The sequence below is a fragment of the Schistocerca americana genome, chromosome 4, assembly GCF_021461395.2.
Source record: "Schistocerca americana isolate TAMUIC-IGC-003095 chromosome 4, iqSchAmer2.1, whole genome shotgun sequence".
Taxonomy (NCBI): Eukaryota; Metazoa; Arthropoda; class Insecta; order Orthoptera; family Acrididae; genus Schistocerca; species Schistocerca americana.
In genome coordinates, this window is record NC_060122.1 from 529,981,316 (window position 1) to 530,003,931 (window position 22,616).

The 22,616-nt window shown below is 43.1% G+C and overlaps 1 protein-coding gene across 1 annotated transcript in view; it reads left to right on the top strand.

Annotated features, from left to right (window-relative positions):
• Positions 1-398: 398 nt before the first annotated feature.
• LOC124613595 (odorant receptor 30a-like) overlaps positions 399-22,616 on the top strand; it is a 92,947-nt gene continuing 70,729 nt past the window's right edge. The window contains exons 1-2 of the mRNA XM_047142311.1: positions 399-1,207; positions 14,308-14,407. Coding sequence (XP_046998267.1) covers positions 399-1,207; positions 14,308-14,407 — 909 coding nt within the window. The remainder of the gene's footprint in view (positions 1,208-14,307; positions 14,408-22,616) is intronic.

A 22,616-nucleotide genomic window follows, 5' to 3' on the forward strand; every position in this document is an offset into this window, starting at 1 on the left:
CGGTAGTGGAATATTAGCGATCCTGAGTAATTGACGTAGAGCCGATGCTGTGAGGTGTGCACGTAGCAGTGACGTAAAGGCAGTCTCTTCTCTGCCCTGTGCGAGATTAATTACGGGATTTTGTTACGCTAATCAAGAATTCTCTGTGATCTCCACTGAGGTTAGTCCAATCGTCCGTAAACAGTGTTACAAATAACTACGTCGGTACCTGTATTGATCTGTGTTGCTCGTTATAAGTACCACAGACGTGGCAGGGAAGATCGTAGGGACTTGAGAGAGCGCGTCCGTTCTTGTCATTTGTGACACTACCGGTGAGATTTAAGATAAGAAGGGGTTTTCTAAAGCTCGGTAGATTCCGTTGTGAGCTAGTTTTTCACCTGTATTGTCTTTGTCCACTAATGGGCTGCGATCTGGAAGAGACGGAGCCGCTGACGTGGCAATACACGGCGCACTCAGTATTCAAGTACGACCTGCGCATCCTTCACCTCCTTTGCTTGTGGCCACTCCCAGGCTCGCTGTTATTCCGAACTTTGACAGCGTTCTTTATCGCGCTGTGCTTGGGGCACTTTGCAGAAGCGGTAGTCAACCTGTGTACGCTAAGGGGCGACATGGAGGCCTACACGCTGGCGCTGTCCAACGTTTCGGTAGTCATAGTAGGCGTTCTTAAAGTGACATTCTTCCTGCGTCACGAGCGCAAGTACTGTCGCCTGGTACGTTGGCTGGACGCGTTAGTGGCAGCCGAGAGGGAATCCGTTCACGGGCGGCCGTTGCTTGAGGCTATATTCCCGGCAGCCCAGAAACGGGCCGTTCGCATCGCGAGGGGCTTGCTCTTGTACAATTGTTTCCTGCTCTCTATCTGGTTGACGGCACCCCTCGCCGCCCCACCGGAAGCTAGAATACTACCCCTGCAGCAACTCCCTTTCACGGACGCAAACGCTTACCCCCTGTATGAACTCTCATACGCGCTACAGGCTCTATCCGTAATCTTCGTCGGCTTAATCAACGTGCATATGGATTGCTTCTTCACGGTGACTATGATCTACACTGCCGCACTACTCAGAAGTTTGGCCTCGCGTCTTACCGACCTGCAGGCGCATGACACTCTCCCAAGAGCAAATGGCTACGGGCGGGGGCAGAAGACTGCGACAGCGGACGAGATGTACGGCGAATTATGCTTTTGTATCAGGACTCACCAGGAAATCACAAGGTAAGCAGAGGTGGAGAACATGTGCTAAAAAACAATTTACGAGGAAACGCTTCTAACGAAAAAACCACTGAGCATGAAAGGGTCAGGTTTTGGGGGAAGAAGGTTATTTTCAATCTGGAGTTTATGGATCAGTCTTTTTTTAATCCTCCTAAATGGTCGGTCGTCGAAGCCGACAAGGTTGATTTCAAGCGGGGGTAACTCTCCTGTCGGAAAGATCACAGCTCGTGGTAGAACATTTTCCATTACATGATGGGACGATACAGCAGTCAGTGATAAACGTTTCGAAGAGACAAACAGTCTTGGCTGTAAAACAGGCTTTATCGTTTTATATTTTGCCAATAACGCGTTTCTTATCGTTTAACGCGTCGTCAGATTGGCTGGCACAGCAGGTGTTAAACACATAGGCTGCCGTCCATGCAAATGTGCCAGCAGGAAAATACCGTTCTCAATATTTTAAGAACATTGCGTGCTTGCCTGATGTAAAATAGTGTTGGTCTAAAATACATAAAAGACCTCAGTAGGTACTTGCCCTTGTCGAGTTTTAAGAGACTTCGCGCAGTGCCCTTGCATAAAGCGCAGTGGAAGAGACGCTTAAAGCTGGATCAGGCACACAGGGATGCATCAGAAAATGTAAACATGGCACTGTGCGATATCTCTTAAAACTCAACATGTGCAGCTACCTCTTGAGGTCTTTCAAGCATTTTAAACGTGACTTCCCGTATACTCCACACTATTTTATATCAGGGCACCACGCAGTGTTCCTAAAGTATTGACAACGGCGTTTGCCTGCTAAGACATTTGCAAGGACTGCAGCCTATGTGTTGACACCTGTCGTGAAAACCAATATGCAGAGCCCGTAAACAAGGCGAAGCTCGTTATTGGCAAAATATAAAATAATAAAGCTTGTTTTGCAGATAAGACTTTATCTCTTCAAAACAGTTCGTAATAATTGGCAGAAATCCATCAAACAGAAATTATATCTGGCGCTGCCCAAGGAAGTATTATAGGCCCTCTGCTGCTCATAATCTATATTTAGGGATTTAGCAGACAATCTGAGCGGCCCTCTTAGATTGTTTACAAATGATGCTGTCGTTTTCCGTCTGCTAAACCGATGAGAAGTTTATAAGTAATTGGTTCAAAAAATGGCTCTGAGCACTATGGGACTTAACATCTGAGCTATTCAGTCCCCTAGAACTTAGAACTACTTAAACCTGACTAACCTAAGGGCATCACACACATCCATGCCGGAGGCACGATTCGAACCTGCGACCGTAGCAGTCACGCGGTTCCGGACTGCAGCGCCTAGAACCGCGTGGGCACCGAGGTCGGCTCATAAGTAATTGTAACAAACATTATTGTAAATGTTTATTCTTCATGCCTACATATTTGCAACCCTCTGCTGCTTTAGGGCTCCGAATTGCAGCGCGTAACACGGCGCTGTGTTCGTGACCATGTCGGTGTGTGAGCAACAGCGTGATATAATCGAGTTTCGAATTCTAAGAGTTGGTCCACATATGGAGCAACCTCTCTTTTAGCTTGACAATGCCAGGCCACGCTGCGACGTCTGCAACAATCCGACGCCTTCGGTTCACTGTCATCGATCATCCTCCATACAGTGACAGCTTGGCCACATCCGATTTCCATCTGATTAAAAATACCTTCGGGGACTTCACTTTGATAGCGATGAAGAGGTACAAGCAGAGGTAGGGCTATGGCTCCGTCAAAAAGGACAAACATTCTGCATTGACGGTATCAACAAACGCGTCTCTCCTTGGTGTTTATGTGAAGTCTTCGCCTGGGCTACTACGTCGAGAAATACACATGCAGAATGAATAATGAAGTTGTAGAACGTTAATAACGTTTGCTTTATTGGAAAAGCTTTGAGAGTTTTCATCGTTATGTTCCCGATGTCGTTTGAACTGTGTGGCAGGTAGCGAGAGTCCTTGCCGGAAAATCCTGTTCAGACTGGATAGTTGACTCGTAAACGAGACTTGTCGCGTGGTCCACACAAGAAGAAATCAAGTACGGTGCGATCAGGTGACTACGCTGGCCACGAAACAGTATCTCCTTTGCCTATCCACTTTTCAGGTGTTCGTGAACCCTCAGTCCAAAGTGAGTTGGGGCTCGATTACGTTGGAACCACATCTGCTGACAAATAACAAGTGGGATATGTTGCAGGAAACCTTGATAACACGTTTCTGATAAACATTGTGCACGTTGGTGGATTTAAGCGGGGAGGAGGAAGAAACGTTTTTCGCTTACAACTTTCGGATCGGTCTTTTGCGGATCAGGGTCCCTTACGTCAAACTGATACACTTACCCTTATAAATCGTCTGTGAACGCTTGTAACATGGTCAAGGAATCGTACTGTATACTCCGCAAGTCACTGTACGGTGCATGGTGGATAGCACATCACGCCAATATTCTCGATTTTCTTTTATACTCCACTCGCATGTTGAGGGAAGGATTCTCTGTATGCCTCTCTCATCTCATTCCCATGACCGCAACTCGAGATACACGATGGTGGTAGCGTAATGGTTGCACAGTACTCTTCGAATTCAGCTAACGAGGTTTAGAGAGAACTACATCGTCTTGCTTTCGAGTATTCCCATTTAACTTGCCCAATCATTTCTGTTACACTGTACACTGTACCTGTACAGACGTGTTAGGATCCTACCAGTGCATCTGTCGTTTCTATTCGCTTTCACAAAACCTGGTTTAACGTGATCGTCCCATTTCATATAGCTTTCCAGTATTACCCCTATTTGCTTATGCAATTCGACGTGCTCAAGTGGACTTTTCGTCATACTAATAAGCATTATATTACATTAAATGAATCTACATTTAAAGAGAGTCCTTATTCATTACGCCAAGCGAAAACTTTGTGCAAGTCTTCCTGCAATGCCCTACGATCGTCCAACGGCGCTACTTTCCTGTACACAACTCCATCTTGAGCGAAAAACCTTATAGTGTTGCTGATCCTGTCTGATAAATCCTTTATTTAACCTGAGAACGCTAGACATTCTAATACACTTCCTGTGCCCTCACCCAGTGTTACTTTCGCTTCTGTGGAACATTTTCCGTCAAAGGTAACGTAATGGGCTCTATTAGTGAAGTACTTCTCGAACACTTCACATATACTTTCTGATCAAAAGTGTCTGAGCAGCCCTGTGTAGTACGCAGTTGACCACTAGATGTCGCGAGATGTGGACCCACTAGTAGAAAAGGAGGTGGAGACTATTGTGTTGTCAGTAGGAAAATAGTAAAAGGGGAATGGGTCGATTAAGAGGTCTCAGTTACTTCCATTGTGCTCTAGTTTCTGGATGATACCTGAGCCACGAACTTATGAGAGGTCTTTTACACCCTCCTAAAGTTGCCAAACTCGACAGTTGATGATGTGATTGTGTCACATGGAAACATGAGAGAACAACCATAATTAAATAAAGATGGACTGTGCTGAGGGACAGGGACCGTCGAGCATTGCGGAGGGTTGTTGCAAAAAAATTAATGAAATCAGCGTCAGGAATCAGGCGAGAGTTCCAAAATGCTAGAATGAGTCCAACTAGTACAATGAGTATGTTTAGGAAGTTAAAAAGAATGGTGTACAATGGTCGTTAGCTTCTCAGAAGCCACACATTTCTGTAGTCAACGCAAAGTGACGCTTGATGTGGTGAAAAAAGCGACACCACTGCACAGTCGATTGATGGAAACGAGTTGCATCGAATCACTCTATATCCTGTGGCATTCCGATGGCAGGGTCTGAGGCTTGGAGAGTGAACCGAAAATGTCACCTGGCGCCATGTGCAGCGCAGTCACTCAAGCAAGAAGGAGGTGGCCTTATGTATGCCGTAGGGGTGTTTTTCTTCGTTAGGCTGTAGATCCCTTATTACGCTTAAGAAACTATTGAATTCAGATGTGACACATTTTACAGCATTATGTACTGCAAAAAGCAGAGGAAGAGTTCAAACTAAGGAAGATCAGTATCCAGTTGCCAGCGCGGTGGAAGAGTTCGGAGACGATGATTGTTTGAATCATTATGACAATGCACCCTGTCATAAAGCATTTCGGTGCGTTATTCCATAAACATTAACGTCAAGGACGCTATGCGTTTGACTTTAGCCGCTAAGAGCGCTGCCGTCGAGTCAAGTAAGTGTGTGAACACGGCACACGTGTCGCCAAGGATTCCCCATGCCTTGGCTCTGGACTCCAGCGTTCAACATCACTAGCTGCACTGGCTTCGACTCTTGAGGAAGAATGGGCTACCATTGCTCCGACGATATTCAAGCGCCTCATTGAAAGTGTCCTCAGCAGAGTTCAAGGCATTATAAAGCCGAGGTTGGACAAATCTCGTATTTATGTCCACTAGTAGGTGCCCGGATGGAACTGGTCAGATAGTGTATGTTTTTTGCATATTTTCTAGATTTATTTCCTAACTAATTGGCTACAAATGGTTCAAATGGCTCTGAGCACTATGGGACTCAACATCTGAGGTCATCAGTCCCCTAGAACTTAGAACTAATTAAACCTAACTAACCTAAGGACATCACACACATCCATGCCCAAGACAGGATTCGAACCTGCGACCTTAGCGGTCGCGCGCGGTTCCAGTTGGCTACTCTCTATTTAATCATGTGATGATTTAATTCCAGATCTTTAACTTAACAAAGGTGACATCTATAATCATATTAATAATATAAGAGAGATGTGTTTTGCATACAGTTCTGCACAGCGTTTTTGTGCTGCTCTTCGATTCCCTTAAGTAGAGCCATGTACGAGTTGGGTATCGTCCAACTACTCCTCAGTAAACCTATCCAGTAGTGCTGTGCATGACTCTTAACGTACAACTAACCCTGCACGAAAAACAAAACCGAGGCAGAACCGAGCAGATTGCAAGTTTGAGGGCGAAGAGTAAAGTGTGCTTTTCCGTTGTCAGCAGCAGTAGCGTGACGGGCTTCGAATGAATTTCTATCCAAACAAGATATGAGGAGTCTTCAGCCGACATTTGCACTGGTGCGTAGATATTTCCAGTTAAACAGAGATATAAAAACAGACGGGGGTAAGGTATAAGACGAAACGCAACTGCTCTGTTATGAACCACATGAGACCACCGGTACCTTATACCAGAATACTAAGGAAGTATCCCTGCACAGCTTTCTAAATTTTGTTAGTGGAGTTCCGTTTGGCCTTACACACAGTCAGTCCAAACACCTTGAGATGAATAAATAAGACGGTTTCTTCTCCTACTTCATCCAAGTGAGAAGTAATGATACCGTCGTTCACTGAGCGTGAAACACAACAGGAGGAAGTATTATTGCTTCTCACATGATCTACAGTGATCTGAGTTGCATGATTTGTCTATGATTTCAATCTGCGGAGTCGAAAGACGCGACGATTAAGTGATCAGGAAAACAGTAAACTTACGAAGTATTTCGACGCAATATATGCAGAGAACAACTGCACAGCCACTCGCGAAAATGTCCTTTAACAGATTTAAATATCCTGTATTTATGTCTTACACAATATTTTCATGTATATGAAAATCCTGTGACTTTAATATTGAACGCATTTACAGTCAAACATCAAAGTTGTCTTTGGAAATTGTAAAATCTGACGTTACGAACTGAAACTCGACTTGCATCTGTTCTAATTTTAAACAATTGCCTTTTGCTCTTAAAACACTTACACCAAAAATACGCAGTGAGTACGGAATTTAATCTGAAACAATTCAGTATCTTCCTTTAGCACAGGTGGAACAGAGCCTGTCGCCATAAACAGCCTTACTAACAATTAAATGTGTAAACGTTTAATACAAGATTCTGCTGCATATGAAGCTCTGTGGATGTTTAGCTGAAGTCGTCACTCAACAAAGTTAATTTTTCATTGAATCCTTTGCTAAAAATGTTGTACTTACAATGTCGTTGCCTATTTCTAATGTTTTTCTTTTTTCAGTGTTGTAAGAACTGTGTAGTAATAATAACATGTCTTCCTTCATCTAACTGTATAATTTTTATGAATTGTGCTACAGACTTAAAAGACATGAAAGGTAATGACTGATACATATACGTACGGTAGATTTCATGTAACAGTTTTTCCATGAAGATACTAAAGATTTCATGCTCTGACTATGGTACTAGTGTGGTCACTATAACTAAATGCAACGGTTGTGACGGTGAAAAATACAGTATCGTTGTTTTCTAGATCGAGGAAGGAAAAACAGTTGATGACGAAAACCATATACAACACAATCTTCTTGCTACATTTAAACTCAACAATCTATGATAGAGGAACGCTCTATGGAACGCTACGGATTTTTCACAGATCTGAGGAAGTAACCTAATACAGCATTCTTGCAGGTACGTTGTGCTGCCACCTATCGCCAGGTACTCCATATCAGCGACCTCAGTAGTCATTAAACGTCGCGTGAGAGCAGAGTGTTCGCTCCGCGGAACTCACGGACTTCGAATGTGGTCAGGTGATTGGGTGTCACTTGTGTCATACGTCTGTATACGAGATTTCCACACTCCTAAACATCCCTAGGTCCACTGTTTCTGATGTGATAGTGAAATGGAAACGTGAAGGGATACGTACAGCACAAAAGCGTACAGGCCGACCTCGTCTGTTGACTGACAGAGACTGCCGACAGTTGAAAAGGGTCGTATTGTGTAATAGGCAGACATCTATCCAGACCATCACACAGGAATTCCAAACTGCATGAGGATCCACTGAAAGTACTACGACAGTTAGACGGGAGGTGAGAAAACTTGGATTTCATGGTCGAGCGGCTGTTCTTAAGCCACACATCACGTGTGTAAATGCCAAACGACACATTGCTTGCTGCAAGGAGAGTAAACATTGGACGATTGAACAGGGGAAAAACGTTGTTTGGAGTGATGAATCACGGTACACAGTGTGGCGATCCGATGGCAGGGTGTGTGCATGGCGAATGATCGTTGAACGTCGTTTGCAAGCGTGTGTAGTGCCAACAGTAGAATTCGGAGGCAGTGGTGTTATGGTGTGGTCGTGTTTTTCATGGAGGGGTCTTGCACCTCTTGTCCTTTTGCATGCCACTATCGTAGCACAGGCCTACATTGATGTTTTAAGCACCTTCTTGCTTCCCTCTATTGAAGAGCAATGCGATTGCATCTTTCAACACGATAATGCACGGCCTGTGGCGGAGTGGTTACACAACAATAATATCCCTGTAACGGTCTGGCCTGCACAGAGTCCTTACCTGAATCCTATAGAACACCTTTGGGACGCTTTGGAACACCGACTTCGTGCCAGGCCTCACCGACCGACATCGATACCTCTTCTCAGTGCAACATTCCGTGAAGAATGGGCTGCCATTCTCCAAGAAACCTTCCAGCACCAGATGGAACGTATGTTTGTGAGAGTGGAAGCTGTCATCAAGGCTAAGGGTGGACCAACACCATACTGAATTCCAGCATTACCGATGGAGGGCGCCACGAACTTGTAAGTCATTTTCAGCCAGGATACTTTTGATCACACACTGTAAATCAGAATACTTACACTAGGACTGATCGTTTCCGAATAACATGTGTCATCGTTTGCGAAGGTAATCATTCAGGAACGGAGGATCATTAGCAAAAGAAAACGAGAAAACTTTTTTAAAAGTATTAAACTTGGTGGCTTCCGGCACTCCTGCGACAAGATAAGGCTACGTAGGATTACTCAATGCCGCGTACTTGGTTTTACTCATCTTGTCTCACGCGTTATCTCTGAAGTGTAGGTAAGCACATTGCAACCAACTTGCGGTAGTATTTTGGAAACGGTTGCATCTTTTCTCTCTGATGGATGAAACATGAGATGGGGGAAGGAGGAACTCAGAAATCCGAGAAAAAGTATCCAAAGCTAGAAAAATTCAAGTGCATGCAAAGAAACTAACGAGTTCTGCATACATAGTAGTGTGCCTAACAAGGGCGTGTGCAGCGAGGAAGACAGGAAGACAGCTATACCCCCGAAGCGCCAGAAAAATAAGCTTCGAAATCGAACGCAAATACTCGCCTACCACACAGGCAGACGCATGAATTCAGTATCAGTTTGGCAACAATCTGTAATGGTTATAAATTAGTAGAAAGTTTACGCAGAGCCACTTGACGTGAAATGTCAAAATATTCTACCGTTTGCCGGTATTCCGGTTACACCTGAGGACAACAGTTGGCACTGGATTCTATAAGCCTGGTGTAGCATTGTTCCTTCAGTTACCGTTGTTTCGTAGGAGTCCGTACGTCAGTGGGGAAAAAGGGAACCCTTATATCATCACTTTGTCGTCCCGTCCGATTTCCTGTCTGTCCGACTGTTAACACCTTTGTTTCTCCGGAACGGGTAGAGATATCAGGTTGAAATTCATGTAGCGTACTAAGGTTTAAGGTCTTTTGACAACACGAAAAACTTAACCTTCTAGGTCAATGCAGTCAAAAGGCACGATAATTTATGTCTCCATATTTCGAAACTTGCAAACTGACTCAAGACATATAGGGTACTTCCCGTTGACCTAGAATGGTAAAACTTGGCACAAAGCAAGGTTTCGTAGTACAAGTAAATAAAAATCCAAGAATTGTTAATTTGTAATTACATTACACAAAAATATTCTTTTGCCATTTGTTGTCCGTCTGCCTGTTAAGTCTCCATTTTCTCATGGTCGGGTTAGAGATATCAAGTTGAAATTAATGCCAGATACTAAGGTCTATGGTCCCTCGGCGTTGTGAAAAAGTTAATTAGAAAAGTCAAATGATTCAAATGGCTATAAGCATTAAGGGACTTAACATCTGAGGTCATCAGTTCCCTAGAACTTACGACTACTTAAACCTAACTAACCTAAGGACATCACACACAGCCATGCCCGAGGCAGGATTCGAACCTGATACCGGTAGCGGTAGCGCGGTTCTAGACTGAAGTGGCTAGAACCGCTCGGCCACCATGGCGGCAAGTAGAAAAGTCTCTGCGATCAAAAGATACGCCCATCAGTAAATACCCTCTTTTCTCAGGAATGGCTATAAGAATCAAGTTGAAATTTATGCCAAATACTAAGGCCTACAGTTCGTTGGCTATGCAAATAATTTGAAGACAATGTAGTCAAATGATACGGTCATATGTGTTACATATTTTGATACTCGCAGACTCACTTATCAAAACCTTTTGATGAACTGTCTACACACGTAAATAAATTTGTTCGGAAACCTCAGAGTGCGAGTCCTTCTCGCACTTGTCTGGTTTTTTCTAGTTTTACTAGCTACAGTGAAAAACTATTAAAAATGTACGAAATGTATACGCATGTATCTGTACGTTAACTGCGTGAGATCAAAATCGTATGCACGAAACTCAAACGATTCACCTGCAATTAAATACGTTGAACGTGGCTGGTACCTATTATAAAGCAGAAATATTAGTATATTTGGTGATTAATACACACAGTTTTGATTCTTACTTTGTAAAAAATTGTATTTCATTTTCTCCACCCATACCTTTCCACGAAACTTATATACAATAGTTGCTTCCTTCCGCTCCCCCCCCCCCCCCCCCCCATCCCCTCTTCCACCAAACAAACCACTCAGGTCAAAAAAAATGTTTCAAATGGCTCTGAGCACCATGGGACTTAACATCTGAGGTCATCAGTCCCTTAGAACTTAAAACTACTTAAACCGAACTAACCTGAGGACATCAAAGACATCCATGCCCGAGGCAGGATTCGAACCTGCGACCATAGCAGTCGTGCGGTTCCGGACTGAAGCGCCTAGAGCCACTCGGCCACAACGGCCGGCCACACAAGTCAGCTCGCTTTAGTCCTCTTTGCTCTTAATTAAGAGTTTCTAACATTCTGCGTGGTGTCTGTTTGTTCTAAGTCGTGTCTCCCTACCACTTTCGCGCAACGACGCTCTGAGCGTGTTTTTTTATGGAATTGACTAGTTTGAACCTGGGACCTGTTGCTGGTAAGGAGATGCCAGACCACACATGACATGTAGAGTTCAGAAGAGTTCAGTGAGACTAGCGATGATATAATCAAATACTTAATGATTTCAGCGTCAGCTCCACTGCACTCCCTGTAAAAGAATCTTAATACTAACTAAATTTAGTGGAAGGGGTTCAAGGCTTTCCTATTTTTAGTTAGCTGGTAAAATAACGTCGAAAAAGCAGTTAAGTTTACCGTTGGAAATTTTATTCTACTCATTAAACATTATTTATAAATTGCACTATTGATAGAAGGAAATATTTTAATAGAGGATGATAAAAACCAAATGCGTTCAACAAAAATGTGAACGAATATTCCCTGAATGGGTTTCCAAGTTCTATAATGGATCGAAGGATGACCTATGCCATATCACATCTATAACCTAAATTTAAGTTAAGTTTCATAAAAGAGAAAACTATCAAAATGGTCTACAGTGACCCTCAATTATCTTTAATTACTTATCTAACTTGTCGTAAATTACAGTGGTTGATGTGGTTTCTCAATAATTATATAACAGAAAAATCATCGCGTTTCAAATTTTTTACTTCAAGTAGCAAACGTGAACACCATGAGATTTAATTGACGATCGACACTAGTATTACGTAAAAAGAGGATGTAACAGATGAGACTTCTGCAGTTCTGAGTGAAGCCTTATGCGCTCAAAAATGCGGCATCGCATGCGTTCATTACCTTGTCGGTGTATAGGCAGGGTCAGGGGGCGGCGGGTGGCGCAGCTCCACACAGCTCGCCGTCTCGGAAGCAACTCTCTCCTAACTTCTCCTTACTACAATTTACCGAAGTTGGTTTAAAAAAAGATATCTGGCTGTGTTTTCAACTGATCAATCCGGGTCTCAATGTTAACCTTAAGCTCCACCTACAAAAATTCTGTCTATCCAATGAGAAACGTTATACTTTTCGTGGTGGGGCAATGTTTTTAACATTTGCAACGTAACAGAGATGCGAAAAAGTCTCACGCTAAAACTTGCGGGTGGTGTGGCCCTTTTAGCGTTATCGTAAGATCTAAACTGTTCTTCTGGAGGGCTCTATCTTTTAACATGGGCTGGGGGTGATCTTGGCCGTCGGCTGGCGACGTGGGTGTCCGTCCCTTGTCGTAGGGCCTTCTCGCTTACACGACTCTGCTCTCGGCTTCTGTTCTCATTTCTCCCCTCGGAACTGCGTCTGTTTCACGGTGGGAAGGTATGACATGCATTTAGGCGTTCTTGTGTTAGTCTGTGGTATTCCATTTGGTCACTCGTTGATCGTATTACTTTGGTTAATTTAATGTCAGGATTTATTCGGAGGTATGTGACATACTGCTGGATTTGCTTATCATGTCAGGGTTTTCATGGAAGGTGTTGGATTTGCCTGACACCTTACAAGTTGCCCCCTCTAAGCTCGTTATGCATAAGGTTCGGAATTCATTTCTTGAGATTAGTGCAGGGAACAAAATTGTAAAACATGCACTGCCGGAAGAAAATAAGTGCACCCTTTTAGAGGTTTCCATTTAGTCAAGATTTAATGTTGTAACAATGCATATGAAATACATGAAATGATTACAATTACAGATCAATAGCACAAGTGGTTCTGAGGAATCAGGTATCGAACCACGTTCAAACACCAATATTAGTATGTTGTGTGCCTTCCAAGGACGGCAATGCACATACTGACTCCGACATCTGGTCATTAGGACAGATTGCGAGTAATGTCCTGGGATACGTCACGCCACGCCTGCTCAACCCGTTCACGTAGTTCTGTGAGGGTTGTTGATTGACGAGTCGCACAATTTACTTCTGTCTCATCATACCCCACACATGCTCGATTGGAGACAAGTCCGAAAATTGTGCTGGCCAGGAAAATTGCTGCATGTCTCGCAGAACACATTTAGTTTCACGTTCAGCGTGTGGTCGAGAAGTATCCTGTTGGAACAACATGTCACCTTCCTGTTACAAGAAAGAGTGTAATAACATTCTGCACATACCAAGCTCCGGTTAATGTCTCCTTCAGAAACACCAAAGGTGAACGAGAGTTGTAGCTTCTCGCACCCCTGACCGTAAGGCTCCGGATGGGGGCAGTGTGTCTTGGAAGGACGCACTCTGCAAGACAGCACTCACCAGGTGTAGGTCGTACGCGCAAGCAACCATCACTTGCGTGCAGGCAGAATCTGCTTTCATCGCTGAAGACCACGGAGAGTCACTCCATTTTCAAACGATCCTCAGACGGCGTCAGTCGAGCCGTGGACGTCGATGCTGTGGCGTGAGTCGAAGACGGGCTATAGGTGTGCGTTCCCGTAGTCCTACAGCTAATAACCAGTTCGCAACAGTTTGTGTTTCACGTCTGAGCTCACAAGCCGTTTTATCTGTGCTGTGGTAGCTGTACGGTCTGCCACTGCTGCCGTTACAATACGATCCTGGCGGGCGTCTGTGCTGCCTGGACATCCAGAATCTCGTCTACGGGTTTGAGAATATTCACATGACGCTACTAAGCATCGTTGCCCAACTGTACCGTACTTGTGTGGTAGTTTTCCGAAAGGATCTTCCTGCCACTTCGAGGGCCACAATTTTCACCCCTTTCCTCAGTTAGCTGTAGCAAGCGAGTGCGTCTCCCTGGCATAGTTGCCTGCTGGCTTTACGCGTTTGTGCAGTACTGAGCCTTCTATCTGTGAGTATTCCCTATTAAGGGTAGACACAGACGGGGCTCTGGTAGCTATGCCACTACGCTACTGCTGGCGGACGACGTTGATACCATTACCAGTACATCCACTATCATCTAGGTGGCGTATGCCATCATCGGATCAAAGGCGACGTTGTCTTTCCAGGTGTACTAACTTTTTTCCGGTAATGTATTTAGTGGTATGGTATCAAGGAAAACAACTTTTACGTGATATGCTAGGAAACAACATTATAGCGACATAAAACATTAATCAATGACGAAAATGTGTGACTGTTACTTTGCTCCCGAATCAGTTTGAAAAACGAACTAAAGAATCGCCAATGTTGATCTCAAATAAAAAAGGTGGGGTGACTCGAGGTGATAATATAATAATATGCAACGCCTGCTTTATAAGGCAGAAAGACTGAAACGTAATTTTCTAGTATTTGTTCATTTATTAACAGAAATTAACCTTTTTCAGATTTGTCCAGCACCTGGAAAGCGTCATGAACCCCATTGCAATGATGCAGTTGGCTCTTGGTGTGTTCGACGGCTGTATGTTGATTTTCCCAGCGGCATACGTAAGTACAATGGTGTTCATAATATACGTTTTGTGGCTATAAAAGCAATCATAGGCACGAACTCGCACAGGAGAAAAACAATGCTTTCAACAATGGTATACAGGCCTGAACATTAAACCTTATCATGAGAAGATCTAGAATTCCCCATCCTTTAACTGACCGACGATCAATGTCAGAAAAAAGAAGTCCTACGAAATTATTTTGTAAGGCCTCACACGTGCTAGAGATTCAAAATGTGTTGCATGTGCTATCTTTAATATTTAATGTTTCGAATACACAAAGTAGAATCTTGTCAAGTTTTGGTTTCCAGTTACACAGTGTTTCGATGTGACTTTTCATTTGCAATGTATTAAGGAGACGTGTCATCAAAGCAAAGTTATGTGGGATGGGAAAGACCCACCATGGTTCGACAGTCTTGTCAGAAAGCTACCTCGAAAGCAAAGATTGCTTGAGTACAGATTTAACTGCAGCAAAAGCCTTGTAGACAAACAGAAAGCGAACGAAGCCAAATTAGCTTACGGAGAGCCAAGCGCGAGGAGTTCTACGAATTCGAAAGTAGAGTCCTATCAACCGACCGGGCAGAAAATGGTAAGAAATTTTGGTTTCATGTTAAATAAGTAAACAGATCAACGCCCTCTGTCCAGACACTCTGTGATTATACCGGCATCGAAACGGTGGATGGCATAGACAAGGCTGAAATACCAAACATATTTGTTTCAAAATTATTTCATGAGGAAAATAGTACGACACAAACCTATAAATGACAGAGAAAGCGAAATAAATGACCGCGGTACATTTCAGTGAACTGAAATCGCTCGCCAGATGAAAGGCGACTGGACCTGAAGGTATTCTTATGCGATTTAATACAGAATATGCGAAGGAACTTGCAGTCTACCGTAGGTCTCTGGAGGAGCGAGGGGTTCCCAGTGATTGGAAACATATGCTGATCATTCCCGTTTCCAAGAAGGATTGTTGAAGAAAGGCACAAAACAAAAATTCTACGTAGCTGCCGTCAATCTGTTTTCAGAATTTCGAAGCACGTTTTATGCTCGCGTGTTATGACATTTATGGAGACCGAAAAATATTCTTTGTAGGAATAAACAGAACTAGCGTGTGAAGTCCAGCTCGCTCTGTTAAGGCACAGAAAGCAGTAAATGCCGGCGCCCAGGTTGATGCTGTGTTTCTCGATTTCCAGAAGGCGTTCGATACAATTCGGTATTGTAGTCTAATTAATAAACTACGAGCAATACGTGATACGAGACCGGGTTTGTGATTGAACTGAAGAGTTCTTGGCAGACAGAACAGAGCATGTCATTATTAATGCAGAAAAATCTGCGGACACAAAAGAAACTTCGGTCGTGCCCCAGGGAAGTGTTTTGGGACCATTACTTTCCACAATACGAAGAGTGATAAAAAAGTAATGGAATTCTTTTCTAGGTATCTCTGTTTTTTCAGCTTGTCCCCTTCAAAGAAATCCCCCTCATATATAACACACATGTGCCTGCGCTTTTTCTAGTCTTAGAAGCACTTCTGGAACTCACTTTTCGTTATGATGTTCAGCGATTCTGTTTTTATCTCCTTTATCAGCAAAACGACGTCCTTTCATTGTACTCTTCAGTCTCGGGAATAGAAAGACGTCGCAGGGAGTCATGTCTGGCGAATACTTCGGCTGAGGCAAGATAATGGTTTTTTCTTTTGCAAAAAAATCACGAGCAAGCGCTGAGGTGTAAGTGGGAGCATTATGAAGCATTTTCCACGAGTGGTTTTGCCACAAAAATGGCTCTGAGCACTATGGGACTTAACATCTTAGGTCATCAGTCCCCTAGAACTTAGAACTACTTAAACCTAACTAACCTAAGGACATCACACAACACCCAGCCATCACGAGGCAGAGAAAATCCCTGACCCCGCCGGGAATCGAACCCGGGAACCCGGGCGTGGGAAGCGAGAACGCTACCGCACGACCACGAGATGCGGGCGTTTTGCCACAATTCTGGTCGTTTTCTCCTGATTGCTTCACGCGAACACCCATGTAATATTTCTTACCGACTTACGACCGTAAGGTAGGAACTTAAGGTGCACTATACCATTGTAATCGAAGGAAACAGTGAGAAGAACCTTAACATGCGATCGATATTGTCGAACTTTTTTCGGTCTTGGCTCTTGAGTCAGCTTCCGATGGGACGATTGGGCCTCGGTTTCGACCTCATACCACTATACTCATGTTTCATCAACTGTTCTTTACAAATTCTGGATCGTTGTCGACTTCATTCAGCAGTTACTGAGCGATATCTGCTCAACGTGGTTTTTGTCGAAATTCAAATATTTCGGAACAGACTTTCGTGCTACACGTTTCGTGCCCTAAAGGTCCGCAAAAAATGCTTATCATGAGCCAGAGGATATGCCGCATCATCAGCAACCTATCTGATGATGATTCGTTGATTTTCAGAACCATTTTCTTTACTTCTTCCTCATTGTCGTCAGTAATTGATGTGCTAGGGTGCCCAGGGTGTTCGTCGTTTTCAACGTCTTCTCGATCCTTCTTGAACGTTCATGCCACCGTAAACTCTTGTCTTACTCATCAGACCAGCCAAAAGCCACAGTCAACATTTAGAATGTGGTGCTGCACTTTATACCATTTTTTCAAGCAAAACTTAAAGCAAATTGTTTTATTCATCTTTTTCGTAAGTAAAAATTCGCCGAGCTCCTTTGACTGTCAACAGTAAAATAAATATTCAAAATAGCTGTGTACGTTCAAGATGAAAAAATGTTCTGAAACTTCAGGATCACGTTTTTCAATCAATTGTCAGTAGCCATAAAAACTCTAGCTACTAACAAATATTCGGTTTAAGAGAAGCCTAATTTATTTGTCGGTGGTCAACTTCGACTCTGGTTCCCAATTTCTTAGTAGAACTGGTTACTTTATTTATTATTAATAATATCAAATAGCATGTTACGTAAAACCTGACTCCTTCACGTCTTCAGTGTAATAATGCCATCAGTTTCACCTCTGTTCCTTTACAAGTACCTTTACGTACACATACATACTCTGCGAACTACTGTATGGTGCGCGACGAAGAGGTCCCGAGTTCGAGTTTTAATCTGCCAGGAAGTTTCAAGAGTACCTTGTATCACAATTAGTCACTTATTTTCTTCTTGTACTAGCATATGGAGCGAGCAGAAAACGACCATCTGTATGCCTCCCGACGAGTCCTAATTTCCCTTGTTATCGTAGTACTTATGCGAAATGTACCTTGACAGCAATAAAATTGTTCTGCTTTCAGCTTCAAATGTCGGTCCTCTAAATTCTCTCAGTAGTGTTGGGCGAACCTACCATTAACAAATCTAGTAGTCCGTCTCTTCGCACGAACGTCTTAAAAATTTCATGCCCAGCCGATGTTGCGCTCGAACTACTTCACTTCCAATCACTAAAATAAGGATTCATTCTATGTTTCACCTTTGTTGTTGCTGGATTTATGTGAAATGATATTTCTTACAGTGATTTTCTTCTTCCACTTAGAATTCTTTGTTTATGCGACAAATCGTTTGCAACATTATTCTTTAGTATCTCAGTCATTTAACGTGTTCCGTCCATTTTAAATTTCTTCCGATTTGTTCGTCCACTTTTGAGTATTTATTCTTCGATCATCAGACATTGACCTTCGAACATGTAAATATCACAGTGAGCTGAAACATCACCACTGCCTGGTTAATACCGCGTTGGTCCATCTTCGGAATGCAATATTGCAGAGATTCTGCATGGTACTGGTTCGACAAGTTCTTGGTAGGTTTCGGGAGGTATGTAGCACCAGATGTCTATGCAAAAGGCACGATGTTCCCAGAATTACGGGATGGTGGTCTGTGAGTGCCGTAGTGACTCAGATGTGTTTCATCGGGCTCAAGTCAGGTGAATCTGGTGGCCAAGACATCAACGTTGAGCTCACCATCATGCTCCTAAAACCACTGTGGCATGATTCTGGCCTTTTGACACGCTCAGTTACCCTGCTGGAAGATGTGATAGCCATCGGGGAAGACATGTCACGTAGAGATGCAAATTGTCCGCAATGATGTTCACATTGTCCACAGCGGTCATGGCGCCTGCAATTACTACCACTGGTCCCATGGAAGCTCAGGCGAATGTCGCCCGTAGCATCATAGCAGAAGGCCGCAATACCACAGGGCATTAGTCATAATGTTTTGGGTCATCGATGTTGTTGTTCTCGAAAAGATGCTTCCACCATTTGATTGTATATAATGTGTTTCTTTCACTATCTGTATTTTAGTTCAAAATGGTTTAAATGTCTCTGAGCACTATGGGACTTAACTTCTGAGGTCATCAGTCCCCTAGAACTTAGAACTACTTAAACCTAACTAACCTAAGGACATCACACACATCCGTGCCGGAGGCAGGATTCGAACCTGCGACTGTAGCGATCGAGCGGTTCCAGACTGTAGCGCCTAGAACTGCTCGGCCACCCCGGCCGGCTGTATTTTAGTCTTAGGCCATTTTCAAGTGTTGCGGCGTCAAAAAGCATCCCAAAAATCATGGTCGAAAAATAAATATCAGGTTATGTAAACCAATTGTCTCGTAATTAAATGTCTCGTAAGTATCTACAATACATAAAAAGAGTGGAAACTTGGATGTCTGACAAATGTAGTGAAGTTGTAATGCAAATTAGACGTCCGAAACAAAGGTGTAAGCTTCATTTCATTGTATATAAATATCAACTTGATATTTAGATGTGTCTACTTTTGATAGTTTGTGTGTATTGTGTTCTGTGTATTGAACCGGGGCCCTGGAAATGAAAGGAGAGGCTTCGTCTCGACGTAGCCCTCAGTGTTTCACATCCCCACAACAGGCCACAGCAGTACACCTACCCAACCACCGTCCCACACCGAACTCAGGGTAATTGTGCGGTTTGGCGCGCAATGGACCCCCCTCCCGGGGAACGTCTCACACCAGACGAGTGTAGCCCCAAATGTGTTCGCGGTAGAGTAATTATGGTGTACGTGAACGTGGAGACAGTGTTTGCGCAGCAATCGCCGACATAATGTAACTGAGGCAGAATACGGGGAACCAGCCCGCATTCTCCGAGGCAGATGGAAAACCGCCTAAAAACCACCCACAGGCTGGCCGGCACACCGGACCTCGACACTAATCCGCCGGGCACCGGCACGCCTTCCCGCTCAGGAAGCAGCGTGTTAGACCGCGGGGCTAGCCGGGCGGGCCTTTGATAGTTTACTTATGTGAAATTCCAACAACACAAAAATAGTTTTACACCTCAGATCAAATTTTACGTACATAAAAATTTTGTATGTACTTCATTTCTCAGGGTTCTCAAAACCCATTTGATGATAACGGAGACACATTGCAGCATATTTCTCTGTGCTACGTCACTTTATAAACTACGTGTGCGCCTCACACGGGATTTTACGTGCATATTTTACGAAGAAATATGACAAGAAAATTTTCAAACTTTTCCGAAATCGGAATCTTAGAAATATATTGTAAAAATGACATCCACTTTATGTGCATAGCGGCCTTGGAATCCGCGGCTCTATTTAATGCCGTAAACCGTGTTTTTCGGGTGTTTCTGTATAGCGGATAAAGATATTTGAAAACGGGAAGACGGCACTTTTAGATAAATGCGCAGAGAATATACTGTTAAAATGTGGGCAATTTTCTGCGGATAGTTTTTTAGATATTCGCTGCACACGGTTTAAAAATGATGAAAAACGCTTTTTTCAGATTTTCTCATGAACCGCTCGTGAACTAAATGGTACCTACATAAGCCCCTTAAGGCGCACCGTAGACCACATCTAATGCAGAAAGAAGCAACGTATCTCCTCGATTTGCCTAAGCTATAGGAAGGGTATAATATTCATTCTTTGGCCCTGTACAGTAGGATAGTCACAATAAGACGATCCTTCTTTAGGATATACAAACGGTCGTTACCCCAAGGGCTATCCAAAACACTTGACCCTACCTTTCTATCACCAACAGAATCCGAGGTATGAGATCCGTAAAAATTCCGTTTTTATGTGCGGTGTTTTGGAACATATTGGTAGCGCATGTTATCTCATGCCTACCGACATACGATTACAGTTATTTGGAGGCAAAATCTTTTCGAAAATCTTACATGTTTGTGGTTCCAGGAAAAGAAATGCTCATCAGGTGCTGTTGTTGTGGTCATCAGTCCGCACACTGGTCTTATTCAGCTCTCCACACCAGTCTGTGTTGTGAAAGCCCTATCATATCTGGATAACTACTGCAATCTGCACCCTATTGAACTGGATTACTCTAATCAAGCCTTAGTTTATCTTTACAATTTTTAACCACTACACTCCATTCCATTACCAACTGACGATTCCTTCATGTTTAAGGTTGTGTTCTTTCGACCTATTCCTTCATTTAGTCAAGTTATGACGCAAGTTTCTATCTTCAGGAGCTCGATTCCGTACCTCTTTATTACTTACTCGATCTACCCATGTAATTTTCCACAGTCAGTTGTAGCACCACATTTCAAAACCTTCTACTCGCAACGTTTCATTTCCATGCAAGACCAAGCTTTGCTCCAAAACCTTTAGAAAAGACTTTGTAACACTTAAGTTTACGTTCATTGTTAACAAATTTATCTTTATCAGAAATGCACTACTTACTATTTCCAGTCCGCATTTTATATCGTCTCTACTTCGATCATCGTTAATTGTTTTGCTACCCAAATATCAAAACTCACTGAATAGTTTTGGTAACTCGTTTCCTAAAAAGCTCTACCTGCAGCACCTGATTCAGTTCGATTAAATTCCATTAGCCTCTATCTACTTTTGTTGATGTTTATCTTATATCCTCTTTTCGAGACACTACCATCCTGTTCAACTGCTCATCCGAGTCTTTTGCCGCCTCTGACTATTTTAAAATGCCATCGGCTAACGGGAACGGTTCTCGTTCTACTCTGTGAACTTTAATTCCCTTGTTGAATTTCTTCTCGGTTTCATTTAGCATTTGCTCAATATACACATTGAATAACATAGGCGAGAGGCTACACTCCTGTTTCTTTCCCTCGTCAACTACTGTCATTCGACCCTAGTAACTTCTGTATGATTTCTGTAGAAATTGTAGATATCTTTTTACTCCCATGCAACCAACCTTTAGAATTTCAAAAAAGTTTACTGCCGACAACGTCGTCGAAAGCTTTGCCTTTTTTCAGTTTATCTTCTATGATAAGTCAAGAGTGAGTTTGGCATCGCGTTTTACTACATTTCCCCGGACCTCAAACTACTATCAGTTTTTCCATTCTCCTGTAAATAATTCATGTTAATGTTTTGCAACCATGTCTTATTAAACGGATAGTACGGTAGTGTTCATATATGTCAGTACGTGACTTCTCCGCAATCGGAGTTGTTACATTTTTCTTGAAGTTTGAAAGAATTTCTCCTGTCTCGTGTACCTTGCGAAACATATCTCATTTATGAATAAATAAAATATTGGACTCGAGTCTGAGAAACAAAAACGTCTACAATTCATGGCATGGGAAGTGCGCTACTTACAGACCAAAGGCACCATGTGAATGTGATGCAGCTGTGTTATACCAACACCACATAGGCTGTGTTGCTTATACGGCCCGTGCACTAGGTTTTATTCCTTGATGTAACAGACGGTATCCATTATCATAAAAAGACGGTATGTCTAAGGATAGTTCTTGGAGAGAAAAGACGTGAACTAACTAAGCATATTGCTCCGGTAGTTGAACTATGAATGTGTAATTATTCAGAAGCAGTACAGATTTTTTGCATGAAGTGGCATGATATTACACTGGAATATTATGAAGATACTAAGAAAAGGTTTCTCCATAGAGGCGACTGGTATTCTTTCGCTATTTACTTCATTAATCTTGTGTTAGATTCAGCAGTACATTAGGACGGAGGGCGAACAGCTTGGATCTGCTTAGACGGTCGAGCCTGAAACACACGGTCTGCTCAAGATTCTAAGCCTCCGCAACGAGTAGCAAGTTTCTATCCCTGGCCCGTATTGCACTGAACGAAGGCTGCCGACTGATTAACTAGCTTTCTATTTTCGCACGAATGTGGATAAATTTGTTAGAAACTGTCTTAATTCGTTGTTGTAGGTTGGAGATAACATAAGGGTTGATGACTGTTCCAAGAATGTCGATAATTCTGAGGGGCTGTTGTCTGTTTCAGAGGACTTGTT